Source organism: Protopterus annectens, chromosome 10.part0, assembly GCF_019279795.1.
Source record: "Protopterus annectens isolate FY-2018-M chromosome 10.part0, PAN1.0, whole genome shotgun sequence".
NCBI classification, from domain to species: Eukaryota; Metazoa; Chordata; order Ceratodontiformes; family Protopteridae; genus Protopterus; species Protopterus annectens.
This window is the reverse complement of record NC_056744.1, coordinates 1,388,585,294-1,388,599,296: the sequence shown is the minus strand read 5'-3', so window position 1 is coordinate 1,388,599,296 and position 14,003 is coordinate 1,388,585,294. Positions and strand designations below refer to the sequence as shown.

Sequence of the window (14,003 nt, the reverse complement as noted above, 5' to 3'; positions counted from 1 at the left end):
TGCAAGACTATCCTACAATATTGTTTTAAAGTATTTCCAGTGATCTCTGAACTCTCTATTAGCACTGTGTTGAATTGATGAGTATTGTCTTGTGTTTTTATTATTTATTATTAAATATGTTTAAACCTTTCAACTGTGGCTGTTTTGTGTCACTATCAAATTTTAATGAACATTTATATTTTGCTTATGTTCTTTTACTACAATGTACCTAGAAATTATTGTCGAATGTTAATGTACATTTATTTCTGTTTTGGAGCTTTTCTCCCCAGGACTCCATTGAAAACGGGTTCTTCGAGGCCCAATGGACTATCCTGGTAAACCAACTGCAATAAATAAATAAATAAATAAATTTAAGCTGTCAGAGTACTTGCATGTATTTGGTGATACTGTATAAGGCACTCCAGTAGCCTTAGCCATGGGTTACACTCACTATTTGTATAACAGTAGTAACACACTGTGGAATTGGTCACCCTTTGGGAAGGGCCTTATAGCAGCTGATAAGTACTGGTTGGTGGCAGTGATTTCTACCTTATAGTCTGGGCAGGAGGGGGCATAGCTGGAGAACCTGTGCCAACCTTCCCCAGGAGTCTCTGTGTGTTTGTATATAATTCATATCTCAAATTGTGTGTGTGTCAGCTACTTGGGCAGGGACACGAAGCACTGGTTGGACTGAGAGGGTGCTGGAGGTTTTGGCTTGACCACTCGACTGAGATCTGTATCCTATAGCTGTGCCAGTGGGGAGTCTTATTGGGGATCTGGAGAGAAAGGTAGAAACCAGCCCCAGACTGGTTGTGATATCTGTGTGCTCTTAAGGGAAATTGTACTTTACTGTGTGTGTAATTGTTATCCTTCCCAATGTGCATGCCCCTCACTGGTTCTAGTGGTGAGGATTGAGGCTCCTTGATTACTGGACTAGTGCACGGGCATCACAGGCTACTTTAGTGATGGCTCCTTTTATTTGGCTGTTTCCCTGATAAGGGGAACAAATGTTCCAGTTTCCTGAGAGGAAGGCTTATGGTCAACAGACAGCAGAGGCAAAAAGAAAGAAAAATTAATGAGTGCATAAAAGGATATCATAAGCAGAAAAAGTCATTCCTTTGGCACACAAGGCATAGTAATAGGTGGCTGACACATTGGTGGATGATTCACTTCAGTGCAAAAATTTTATATTGTAGTAAATTTCACCACAGTGTGTTTTTGTTATGCAAGCTGGAAAAGCACTTTGAGGAATTTCCCCATTTCTTCACTCTGGTGTTAGTATATATAATTTAGGGGGTTGCCGGGGGCTCTGTCCTTCAGCATGGGGATATAGAGGTGCTTGCCAGTCCTATATTTTTGTGTGTTTTTATAGCATTTTGATTCTTAGGTTTCAATGTCTATTTTTTAAACCTGATGAGTAGAACAAATGTGCATGAGACGGTGTAGCACTTTTCGGGGATTTTCACATTTTCTTCTGTATGGTGTGACCATGGAGTTGGTATATATAATTTAGGGGGTTGGGAGGGGGGGGGCTTGAAAAAAAAAAAAAAAAAAAAGGAGTCTTTTGTATGTTTTTATAGTGTTTTTGGCTCATCAGCCAATATCTATTTTTTGAGAAACTGGTAAGTAGAATGAGCATGCTTTGATTACTCATAGGTAAAATGGAACATGACTGATCACCCCTCTTCTTTGGCAGGGTATGTCTCATTACCACCCAGTGCAGCTCTCTTCCAATTAGTTGTCTACCCATCTGCCATTCCATTAGTCACCCCTAATTTCTTGAGTTTACTCAGACGTCTTTAATTGGGTGTTGTCAAATTTTTGCTAAAATTCAAATGTGTTATATCTATCAGGATTCCCTTCTGAAACTCAACCATAACTCATTCATATAACTGCGTCAGGTTAGTCTGACAAGACTGTTTAACCAGAAAACTATGCTGGTTTGAATCAAACAACAGCTGCTCTCCATAAGCAGCACCATTCTCTCTTCAGAATATGTTCCATCGAGTTTCTGGCTACTTTTGTCAGGCTTAAAGGAGCTGCTCAGGTGGTGTAGAAGGATAGATCCCTGACTAAGACCTAATTGACTCGGGATCAGTTAGTGGCTTGGATGACTGATGGAATAGCAGGGATGGATAAGTATAACCATCCTTGGGGGAGGATGGTCCTGTCACTGGTGGAAGCTGGAGACTTCATTACCAGGGGGCATATCCATAAAGCAGAACAGGGTCAGGACATGGCTGAGCTGCTACGTAGGCAGGGTGAAACATCACATGCCCCCATTACAAGCATGCCTTGAACATCACCACAAGAACCTTAGCAGAGATAGAAAGAGGGTAGTTCATAAGGAACTCCTCCCCCTCACTAGAAGCAGCAACAACACCCCCTCAGGATGTCATTCAGATCCTCACTGGCCATGATTCAAAGTGGGCATTTAACCAGGGATGAACTGTAATGCCAGTAAACCCAGCAAAAGACATGGAAAATTGGAACTGCTGTCAGAATGACAGTAAAGGAATAAAAAGTACACAAAAACTTTTGTCAAGCTTAAAGGTCTTTAATTCCTGGGACTGGTCCTCCTATGACCTTTGAACAGCGGGGCTTCTGTAGCCTTCCTTCAAAGAATTATTATCTCTGTGCTGTTTATTGATCTTTTGAATATTGTCAGAGGTTCTGCTAATAGCCTCTGCAAGGTGTTTAAAAAGTCTGTTTAGCACTTATTAAATTCCTAGGACTCTGTCTTCCTTAATCTTAATAACTTTTTTAGTAGCGTAATAACATCATTAGACTTATCTTTCAAAGCCCTTACCCTCAGTGACCTTTCTGTAGTGTAACGCAGCCCTTATGATTCGTTATAAACACAAAATTGAAGAAATCTCTTAAAACCTCACATACACAGATTATAGAAAACAAAAAAAAATATTTGTTCCCATGTTCATTCCTCAGCACTAAAAGTTCACTCATTTAAATTCTGTCTCAGTCAGCTGAGGCAGGCTGATCCAATAGGAAAGGCTGTTCACTGCTTCATGTAGCAGCCCAGTGAGATGCTTGTTGAGGACAATTCTGACATCCTCAGCAGCACAATGAAAGAGCTTCAGGGATTGGTGAAGTAAGTCTAGTGAATGAACTAAGCCATTTTTTTTTCTTTTTTGAATTTGGCTTGTCTCAGAACTCTGTACATGTTCTGAGTATGATGAGCTAAAGCAGAAAGTAAATGTGTGTGGTGTGTATGTGTGTATGTGTGTGTGTGTGTGTGTGTGTGTGTGTGTATGTGTGTGTGATTGTGTGTGTGTGTTCTCTTTTTAGTTGGATGGGCTGCAGCCCAGCTGCTAGTACCAAGAGCCACCCTTGACAAGCTGGTAGAATATGTTACCATACAGGATAGCTGTCTGTTTATCCATGCCAGAACATGGAATATTCATTCACTGTTCAAGTCCCCCTCAGTCGTCATCCTTTTTTTTTATCTTTTCCAGTCGTTTATTCTTTTTTCCACTAAATTATTTTCCTTATTTTGTGTACTAATAGCCTGTATATTAGCTGTCCACTAGCAATGTTCTTTCTCCCATTAGTTCTGATTGGCATTTTACTCACCTTGCATTTTCTTTCTGATTGATCGTAAACCCACCTATTTTTCCCCATGTGCATCTTCTGCGTGGCATTTGATCCTGGATGGACTTACTACCAGTTCTAGATTTACTACTAAGTCTGTCTTTCCTATAAACAGTGTAACAAGATACTGTCATGTCATAGGTTGTCACATCATTAGCCTATATCTCTGTAATACTTGCTGTAACAATATTCCTTCACTCAAAATTGTAATTAGCACCTCATCTTCTTACCCAAACTATGCATGCCTCTTTACATTTTCCTCCTTTCATCTTTTTTATATCATTCTTTTTAATGAACCTTGACTTTATAAGTCATCAGCTCCTCCATCATTAAACTTCAATATAAACTGTTTTCTTTATACTTGGGTCCATTTAAAGGCATTAACTGATTAATGCAACTTTCCAGACTAGTTTGCAGTAAGGTTGTTCCTTCAGTTGGAGATGAAGCCATTCCTTGACAAGGAGTTCATCTTTGGGCAAATGATTTTCTTCTTCTCTTTCCTACCCCCACCTGACAGCTAGAACAAGTAGTACATAAAGGAAAAAACAAACACATCTCAAATCCCTGCATGTACCAGCCACCCCTCACAATTTTCTAAGCTACTTTCCACAGCTTCTCACAAATCATTTGTTCCCTCACATTCCAATATGTTTTGGTGATTTCTGTCCCTCTTAATCACTGCAGCGATTTCCTGACCTGTCCTCTCAGAATTAGTCTTGATACTTTCATTGTCATCACTTTTTCTTATAAATAATGATCCTCCACATCTTATGCCTCGGTGATTGAGTCACCTATAAGCAGCACACCCTTTTGTGATTTCTTAGGTTAATACTGCAACCCAAGATTGTTTTGACCCAAATGCAGTACTTTGCACTGATCCGTACTGAGCCTCGGCTGTCATCTTTCTGCCCACTTAGTCTGCTTTTTCAAATCATTCCCTAGAATTTCTGATTTTGTCCTTTGCAAATGTACTTATTTTTGTGCATCTCTAAAGAATTTAAGCCTACTCTCAAATGAAAGTAGCACAACAGAATGTAAAATAGCAAAATAGACTTTTTTCTCATTTCAGACGCATTTATTAAATTTGCCCTGGAAATGACCATCCACACTAGATACTTCTCGGACCACTCCAAAATTACTTAAACCTCAATGAAATTACAATGAATAGCACCATGAAAAAAGGCTATAATTGGTCTCTGGACCCCAACCTTTTAACTAAAAAAGAAATAATAAATGATATTCAAACCTTACTCAAATCATCCTTATATAACATCCTTAACTCTCAATTACCTCTGGATATTGAGTGGGCGGCAACCAAAGCCCAAATTAGGGGAATACTTATTAAAAAAGCAACGTACTATAAAAAAAATCACCGTAAGGAAGAACAGGAACTAGAATCTAAAATTCATAAACTTGAGAATGACCTGTTAATAAACTGTTAAACTCAAACTGAAACCGAAATCCTGAAACTTCAAAAAGACCTATACTTAACAGCAACCTATCCTTCTATGAAACCAAAACCCTAGCTAACTACTCTAACGAAGTGCAAATACCATCTCGAGCACTGGCCAGAATTATAACCCAAACCAATTCGCCCTCTCAAATATCAGAAATACTTTATGAAAACAAACATTACACGAATATTGAAGATATTAACAAAATCTTCGAATGAATATATGCATTGACCTATGGAGACTAAACATCAATAGCCACAAAAGAAGAAAGAATTAATTTCCTCCAAAGTCTCGATTTCCCGAAACTAGATTTAAAACAACAGGAAAGATTAATTGAACCTATCTCTACCAATGAAATAACCACAACAATTCAACAAATAAAATCACATAAATCTCCAGGCCCAGACGGTCTCACAGCTGAATTCTATAAAATCTTCTCCCCTACCTTAACTCAAATTCTATCCCATATACTGAACTATATAATAAACAATAAAATCGATGACCTACACTTTAATGCATCTAAAACTATGTTTATACCCAAAGAACAAGCTGACCCAAGAAACCCAGATAGTTATAGACCTATCTCACTATTAAACATTGACACTAAAATACTAACAGCCATGCTTTCAAACAAGATGAAAAACTTAATAGATAAAATTATTTCCCCCGAACAATCTGGTTTCACAACACTCAAACAAATGAATGATAACACATTAACTCTTAATACTTTAATCTCCCACGCTAAACACTCTAACCTTTTTTGAACTGCTTGCCTTCCTGTACCAAACCTTGGTATTTATTACATTATTACTCTAACCTAAATGTATACGCTCTAATTATCGACGCTCATAAAGCCTTTGATAGAGTAAATATAGAATTTTTATTTCAAACATTGCCTTATTTCAACATTCCGCAAAAATTCATCCAGATCCTACAAATTCTATATAAAACCCCCTACACATCTTTATACATTAACACAACTTGGTCAAAGAGAATTTCAATTAAAAATGGAACTCGGCATGGATGCCCTCTATCTCCTATACTCTTTAACTTATATCTTGAACCACTCTTCTTAAATATCAAATAAAACCTTTACCACAATCCCCCAATAATATATAACACCAAAATCTTCCTCTCAGCCTTTGCAGATGATTTAAACATATATTGTACTACAACAATCTCAGATGTAGACAAAATATTATCTGCTATAGAACACTTCTCAAAAATATCAAATTACAAATTAAATCTTAAAAAAACTAGCATATTTCCTTTAAAAACCCCTAAACCATTCTCGCCTCTACCCCTAATAGGAAAAATAAAAACAAAGGAGGTAATCAACTATTTAGGTATTACTTTTTCAACAAACAATGAATATTTCCACTCAAATAATATAACTCAAAAATGGCAGAATATCATCTCAGACCTTAACAGGTGGAAAAATCTAAAACTACCTTTCCTGGCTAAAGTCTCAGTAATTAAAATGAATGTATTACCCAGACTACTTTATATGTTCATGAATACTCAATTAAACATACCAAATAAATTTTTTAGACAAATTCATACTTTGCTCGCTAAATTTATATGGGATCCTAAAAACACCAGAATCTCATATAATAAACTCTCAACCCCAAAAAGTAAGGGTGGTTTAGACCTTCCCAACATCGAGCTCTATTACCTAATCATGAATGCCAGTAGAATTCTGCGTATAGCAGAACACAACCCAAAAAATAAATATTGGTCCCAGACGTGGATAATAATATACCAAAAACATATCAAAAGCTTAGATATTAACCCCAAAGCCCTACCCTTTCTAAATACTACCTTAATGAAACCATGTAATATAATAGAACCCCTTAAACACTCTATTCTACTAACTCAAAAACTCTTTAAACATTTAAATCTGACACAAGCTATGATGATGTTACAACCCTTGCACAAAAATCCCAACCTCAAAATAAACAATCAGACCCTGGACCTGAATCCCTTTCCTAGATTAATATAACCATTCAAGATATATGCCCACTTCTAAACGGTTCTATACAAGAAATGAGGAATCAATTGAACCTTCCCAAATCCTATCTAGTAATTCTAAGACAAATTAAAGAACTATGTTCCAGCTATCTACAAAACTGCAATATAACCAACAACGACTTATTAACTTGTAATTCCCTATGGAAGACCATTCTTTCAACTAAAAAATATATTGCTAATTCATATAAATTAATCAAAGACATTAAATTCCAAAAAGACATACTTGTTTCGGACTTTTGGGAAAAGAATAATCCATCCATTGATAACTTTCAACTAATTCAAGCAATTAATTTAACAAATAAATCCATACCCCTTAAAAAACTAGCATTTACTCAACTTATGATTTATAACCATGCATATTTCACTCCTGTTATTTTACATAAATTTAACTCTAAGAAATCCCCTCTTTGTCCACACTGCAAAGCACTATCGGCCGATATACTCCACCTATTATGGAGCTGTAAGTGTGTATTTAAACTTTGGAACTCTCTTAAATTCCAATTACAAAAAATGGGCTATCAATCATCCACACTCACCTGGGAATTTACTCTCCTACATATCATACCAAATAATATCACTAAAACTCAAGCAATTACTGTGATTAATCTTTTTCTCCTAATAAAACTCTATATAGCAACCAATTGGCTTAATTTAACTAACATTTCCTGGGAGAATTTTAGATTAATGGCTACCAAACATCTCTTAGCCCAAATGATTTTAATTGACAAGGGGTATAAAAACATCAAACACATGAAATTATGGGAACAAACCTTTAATATTATTCTGGCATAGCTCATTACAATATAGTAAAATTAACTACATATAAAAGATTCCATATTAACCTATATCTATAGCCCACAAAACCTTTCTTATTTTTTCTTCTCCCCCTTCTTTATAAGGTACATTTCTAATCACAATAACTCTCACTGAACTGTAACATTTTCTCTCTTGAGTATTGAAAGCATCTATGTATATAGTGTAAATAGTATTGTTTGATTGTTTTACCTACTACTATATTACCAATAATGTATAATACCCTTTTTTTTTGTTGTTGAAGTGATGTTACCTCTATGATGTTTGTTACCTTATATTAATGAAAATAACAAATAAAGAAAATTTTTGGAAAAAAAAAGTAACACAATAAAGCGTTTGGGACTATACAGTGATCCCAGTGGTACTTCACTTATTCCTGACACATCGGCTTAGTACAACCCTCTCTATCCTATCTCCCAGCCATGCTACATTACAGTTACTTGGCTTTTGTCCTACATACCCTTGGAGATTTTCTTGAACCACCTGTGCAACAGTACTTCAAAGGCCTTAGTATAGACCATTTAGTCCATATCTGCTGGTACTGCATTGTCAAGTTCACTTGTAATCCATTCATAAAGCTGTATCATGTTTAGCTGACAGCTTTCCCTGAATATGAACCTGTATTGCTGGTTTGTCCTCCAGGGATACAATAAGAATTTAAGCATTTTCACCATGATTATCTCTGACAGCACTGCTTGACCAACTGGATTGTAGTTCCTCTGATTTTTTTTTACTGTACCCTTTTTGTAGAACGATATCACTGTTGCCATCTTCCAGTCTTTACATACACATGTACTGGTCAGTAGTAGTCTGTTGAAGTGCTTCATTAGCAGGTCTACCAGCATGCTGGTCAGATGCCTAGGATCCTTGAACATAGTCAATTAGATCCTTGTGCCTTATATTCCCTTAGTGTACTTATTCCCCTCAACTCCTTCTCCTCTCTCTTGCTTTCCTGATGTCTGTGTACTGCTTTCACCACACTTCTTTCCTAATGTCCTCTCCAACATGGCACCCTGCCTCTCTTTCCTTCATGAACTAAATTAATTATTTATTAAATAGATCTACTGTTTTCATGTCTTCTTTAATCTCCTTCTCAGTTCAGTTCAGCATGACAAGGTCTGCCCTCCTTTCCTCCTTTCTGCATTCTACCTAAAAATCCTTTGTGCCCTTTCTTGACTCTGGTTTCCCTTTTGACCTGCACTTGTGCTATTCTCACATTCAAAATTGCTGTTCTTCTTGCTTTTTAGTAGTAGACATTCTTCACCATCCCGTTTTCCCTTTAGTCTCTCTAATGTCCTCTTTTAGGATGATATTACTAGACTTAGATTAGCTTCCTCCCAAAGGTCGGAGAAGTGAAACTGTTGTTCCTGTATGTCCAGAAAAGAAACTATGATTCAGCAAAATAATGCTGAATTTCCAAAGCCAGTGTTCACTATTATTTTTTGTAGGGACACTTTATCCATCTCCAGTCCCTGAAATGGAGGACTGTGCTGTCTACACTCCTGCTAGGTATATATGCTAACTGTACGATTGCTGCACGTCAGAGTAGGGGAATACTCAGTAGTATTGCAGCTTCAGACTTGGCATATACCCCTACCACATTTGCACTTCTAGTTCCTCCAAGTCTTACAGTTATGGTCCTCAGAATTATTATTCACATCCCTCAGATTCCTGCTTACCCCCACCCCTCTATCGTTCTTTTTGCCATTTCCTTAAGTTCTAGTCCATGGCTCTAAGTACTCTATCCCTGACCCATTTCCATTGTTTGCATATCCACTAACTTTATTTCAAGTTCTTTAACTCATCTTTGATCTTCATCCCCAGGTCTGCATAGGGTCTGTGGTTATTTATGGAAGAGTAAAAGCATTGAAAGGCATTACACTGTAAATGCTGTTCATTAAAACCTCCTCATGTGGGGGGGGGGGCTGTACCGCCAACACCCCTCACTAATAATATATACGAACTCTGAGCTTGCACTACAGTGGGGAAAGGGCAAATTTCCTTATCCCTAATGTAATGCGATCTTAGTCAATAAGGCTCGATGAACAGAATGTTCAACAATACATACTGTTTGATGCTTTGTTTTTCGACAGATAGACATGTATCCATCTGCATAATCTATCACCCCTCCCAAAGTCCCACACTATCATTTTTTATCTTTTTTTTTCTTTTTACCCTCCTATCACTCTAAACCACAGTGTGGCTTAATTTTGCTGGCTAATACCACCTTTACCTAAACATATCTGACTCTTCTCTCTTGGTTAGGATCACATTCAGAATTTTGTTGTTTTGGAAACAGCCCCATCTCATTTGGATGAACTTATTGTGAGTCCCAGACTTTGGTTAACCTCAACTCCTCTTTCATCTTGGAACACAGTATCATCCACTCTGCTTCTCACTGATTCAGATCTTTAAAACCATAACCCACCTCCTCCTCCTTTTACCCCAGCCTTTAATGTCCTCCACAGACAAGCCACTCTTCCTGTTCCATTTCTTTACTAGTGTGAAGCCAGTCTTCCTCATTCAGTGCCACAGCCAATGACTGTACTCTCTATAATATCATTCATTGTTTTGATGGTTTCTGCCACAGGTAAGACTTTTGAGAATTATGCATCCATTCCCCCTGTCATTGCAAATCTTTACTAGTTCCTTGGCCCCACTTGTTGCATCCAAGAACTTGAAGCAAACTGCATTGACACCTTCAGACATCCTGTATTAATTTTTTAAGATATGTTCTCTAAATACATTTTTTAATTAAAAGTTTGTTTTTTTTTTCAATTAATTTGTTTCCCAGGTAAGTAAACAGTGAGCAGCAAACTAGTCCTACGGCACTTTTCAGCAATAGCCCAGGCCTCAAGTGCAAGGATAGATGTGATATGGACATTTTAGAGGAAACCCAGGGAAAGGACAGCAACAGCAGAAGTGTTTTAGACTCAGTAATAAGAGGTTCTTAAGCTGTGGAGAAAAAACACTGTCACATATTTGCTGAAGTTTTTTTTTTCTTGACTTTTCAACTTATTCATTGCTATTTTTATTGTTATTGTGTCTTTCAGGGTTCTCTTGGAGAGAGAAGCACTGTTGTTGGACCACCTGGGCCTCCAGGTGAACTAGTAGGTCTTTTATTATTTTTAATAAGAGTAAGTTTGGCCAAACTAACCAAGTACAGTATGTGTATATATATATATATATATATATATATCTATATATATATATACATATATATATATATATATATATATATACATATATATATATATATATATATATATGTGTGTGTGTGTGTGTGTGTGTATATATATATATATATATATATATATATATATATATATATGTGTGTGTGTGTGATATATATGAAAACCTCCAGTTTGGAGGTCACTGTGTGAAAAAATATACCTTTTCAAAAGCCCTTGCTTTTAAAATATTACGTGATGCATTCTGAAAGCTCTATTGAGCAGAAATACTATTTGCAATACCCTGGTCTAGAATCAATGCTAACAGTGATGGTAACTTCAGTTATATTTGTGAGGATGAATGCTAAAGATGCAACTATTTCACATGCAGTAGTCAGCTGAAGTACACAGAGGGGTGACTCCTCCTTATTTGCACCAATATTAGAGGCTGAATATTTTCATTGACAGTGCATTGTTAGCGATGATATTGTTCTCAGCTCTTCAAGACAAGGTCTCCTTAATATATCTACTTGCAAGGAAACTAGCTGTTTCTGGGCTTTATGATTCTATATGCTGCTTTCCATACACTTTTTATGACTACCATACTGGGAGGTAGAATAGAGCTTTACCAAAGCACTGAAGATGACTACAAAATTCAGCTACTGTTTTTGCAGGTAACCATTTGAAATGTAGGGACCTGCTAGAGTGAATCCCAAAATACGGAGACTAAATGGCCGAAAGAATGGACTTGCATATACCAAGTCCAAGATGCCATTTCTCGGAATATTCCCTTTCCATCAAGGTACAGCAGTCTCGGAGTTGGTATATATAAGTTGGGGAGGGGTGTGGGGGTACAGGGGGGCTTCCAAAAAGTAGTCTAAGGAGAAGAGCAATTTTCAAAATTTGCTCTTCTTCTGTGTTTTTGGTCTTTTTTTTTTTTTTTTTCAGCTTGTTGACACCTGTCATTTCATGTGCTGGCATTTCAGTAAAGAGCCGTTTTTAAATTGTTACTACCAAAAATTCAAAAACAAATCTCTTTAATTTGTTCACTAAGAGATTGTGTGGTGGAGAGTCAGATACCGCTGTAAAGTTTAGTCATGCAATATGAATGTTTTCTTTCTAGTCTTTTGCCCTGATTACCCAATCAAAGATTTTTTGCATGAGGGTGGTTCCAAGATGGCTGCACAGTTACTAACAGGATGTTATTAACTCTCCCAGTGTGAAATCAGAAACGTAGCAGAGAAGGCCAGTAGACTTGTGTTTATGGGTGAATTTCAGTAACTGCCTAGTAAGTACACTGCCTGGATGCCAAGAATAAAGAAATACAGAAGACCTGGAAAAAATCAGTTACAAAAAGTGAGGAAGAAGCACTAATTAGGGAGAGTTTTGCAGCTGCTCAGCAAAAAGTAATGCAACCTTCAGACATGACTTCCAGTAACCTACAGGATGATACAAGACAACTGCATACATACCTGGTTAAAATAAACAAAACACTGATAGAGTATATTAACATAAACAACAAAAGGCTGAAACAAATGGAAGAAGCTTTAAACAGATATTCAGATGAAATGATAAAGCTGCAAAAGTCAGAGGTCAAAATGAAGAAAAGGCTGGCTGAATATTAGACTGCTCAGGAAGAGATGTTTCAAAAAATAATAGAATTAGAGGACAGAGCATGTAGGAAAAACTTGAGATTTTCAGCTATACCAGAGAAGCTGGAAGGAACAGACTGCGTTAAATTCATGAAAACACAAATAAGCAGCTGGACTGGTATTCCAGAGCAGGATTTATTAGTTGAACGGACACACCGTGTGTATACTCCAAATCTAGCGATAAGAAAGTAACCTAGACCTTTAATAGTAAGGATGCAATCTTACCAGCAGAAAGAATTGATTTTGTCAAAACTGTGGCAGAAGGACAAACTATGAAAAGTAGGTGACAGCAGTGTGTGTGTGGAGAATGATTACTCATTGTACACTAGGCAAAAGAGAAGTAAATTCATCCCTCTATTCAGAGAATGCTGAGATGCAGGTGTGAAATTCAAACTGCTATATCCAGCTGTCTTCAAGGTATTCTTCCCTGGAGGGACAAAATAAATTTTTGATGAAGTGCATGCTAAGGAGGAAATGCAAAAGTTTGTCTAACAAAAACTGACCTGTGAAACAGAAGGAGATCCTGCTTCTCGCTCCTCTGGTAATAAAGACCACAGAGAGACTGCTCCTGTGAAACCATTTCCAGTATTTCAAAGGAAAATGTTGGAGAGAAGGAAGGGAGCACGAGAGTTGACCAGTAGAATCGAAAGTACGTTGGAAATGAAGCACAGACAGGATCTGGGTGATGGAGAACAGTAATGTAATCAGTAACTTGATGTGGGATTACAAAGCATTAATTATATTTGTGAAATATGATAGCACAAGAAAATCTGGAAATATTGGACTTCTTCAAAATTTGTTTGCTAAGTGGGGGACTCAAGTATGTGCCCTACTTCATGTCATTAATGTCAGAAAAATGCTTTGGGTAGGGGAAGAGAGGGGAGAACGATAACTGTAAGTAAAGAAAACACCTTCTTTTCTTAATAGCAGTGTATCTGTTGCATGCCCCCGGATTCTGCAAGCCTTGCACGGCGTGCAGAATTAGTGCAGGAGCTTCAGCAGGCAATATGTCTGCTGTGCAATCCAGGAATAACCTGTAGGGGCGTGCACGACCGTTCCTGCACTAGTCCTGCATGGACTCAGCCCCTGTATGCAAATTACCCCATTTGCAGGAGAAATCCATGCAAATAAGGTGAATTTGCGATCCAGGAAGATGGAAACCCGCCATGCAGGACTAGTGTAATCTGCAAAAATGTACTCCACCGGTAAAGGAGTACATTTCTGCAGATTCCAAAACGGAGCCATGACAGCTCCAAATAAATGGTGGATATCATTTAGAAAGTATGCCAGTGCCA

General features: G+C 37.3%; 1 protein-coding gene across 1 annotated transcript in view; it reads left to right on the top strand.

Annotated features, from left to right (window-relative positions):
• COL24A1 (collagen type XXIV alpha 1 chain) overlaps window positions 1-14,003 on the top strand; it is a 3,617,818-nt gene that overhangs the window by 3,074,989 nt on the left and 528,826 nt on the right. The window contains exon 42 of the mRNA XM_044086026.1: window positions 10,940-10,996. Within this exon, the coding sequence (XP_043941961.1) occupies window positions 10,940-10,996 (57 nt within the window). The remainder of the gene's footprint in view (window positions 1-10,939; window positions 10,997-14,003) is intronic.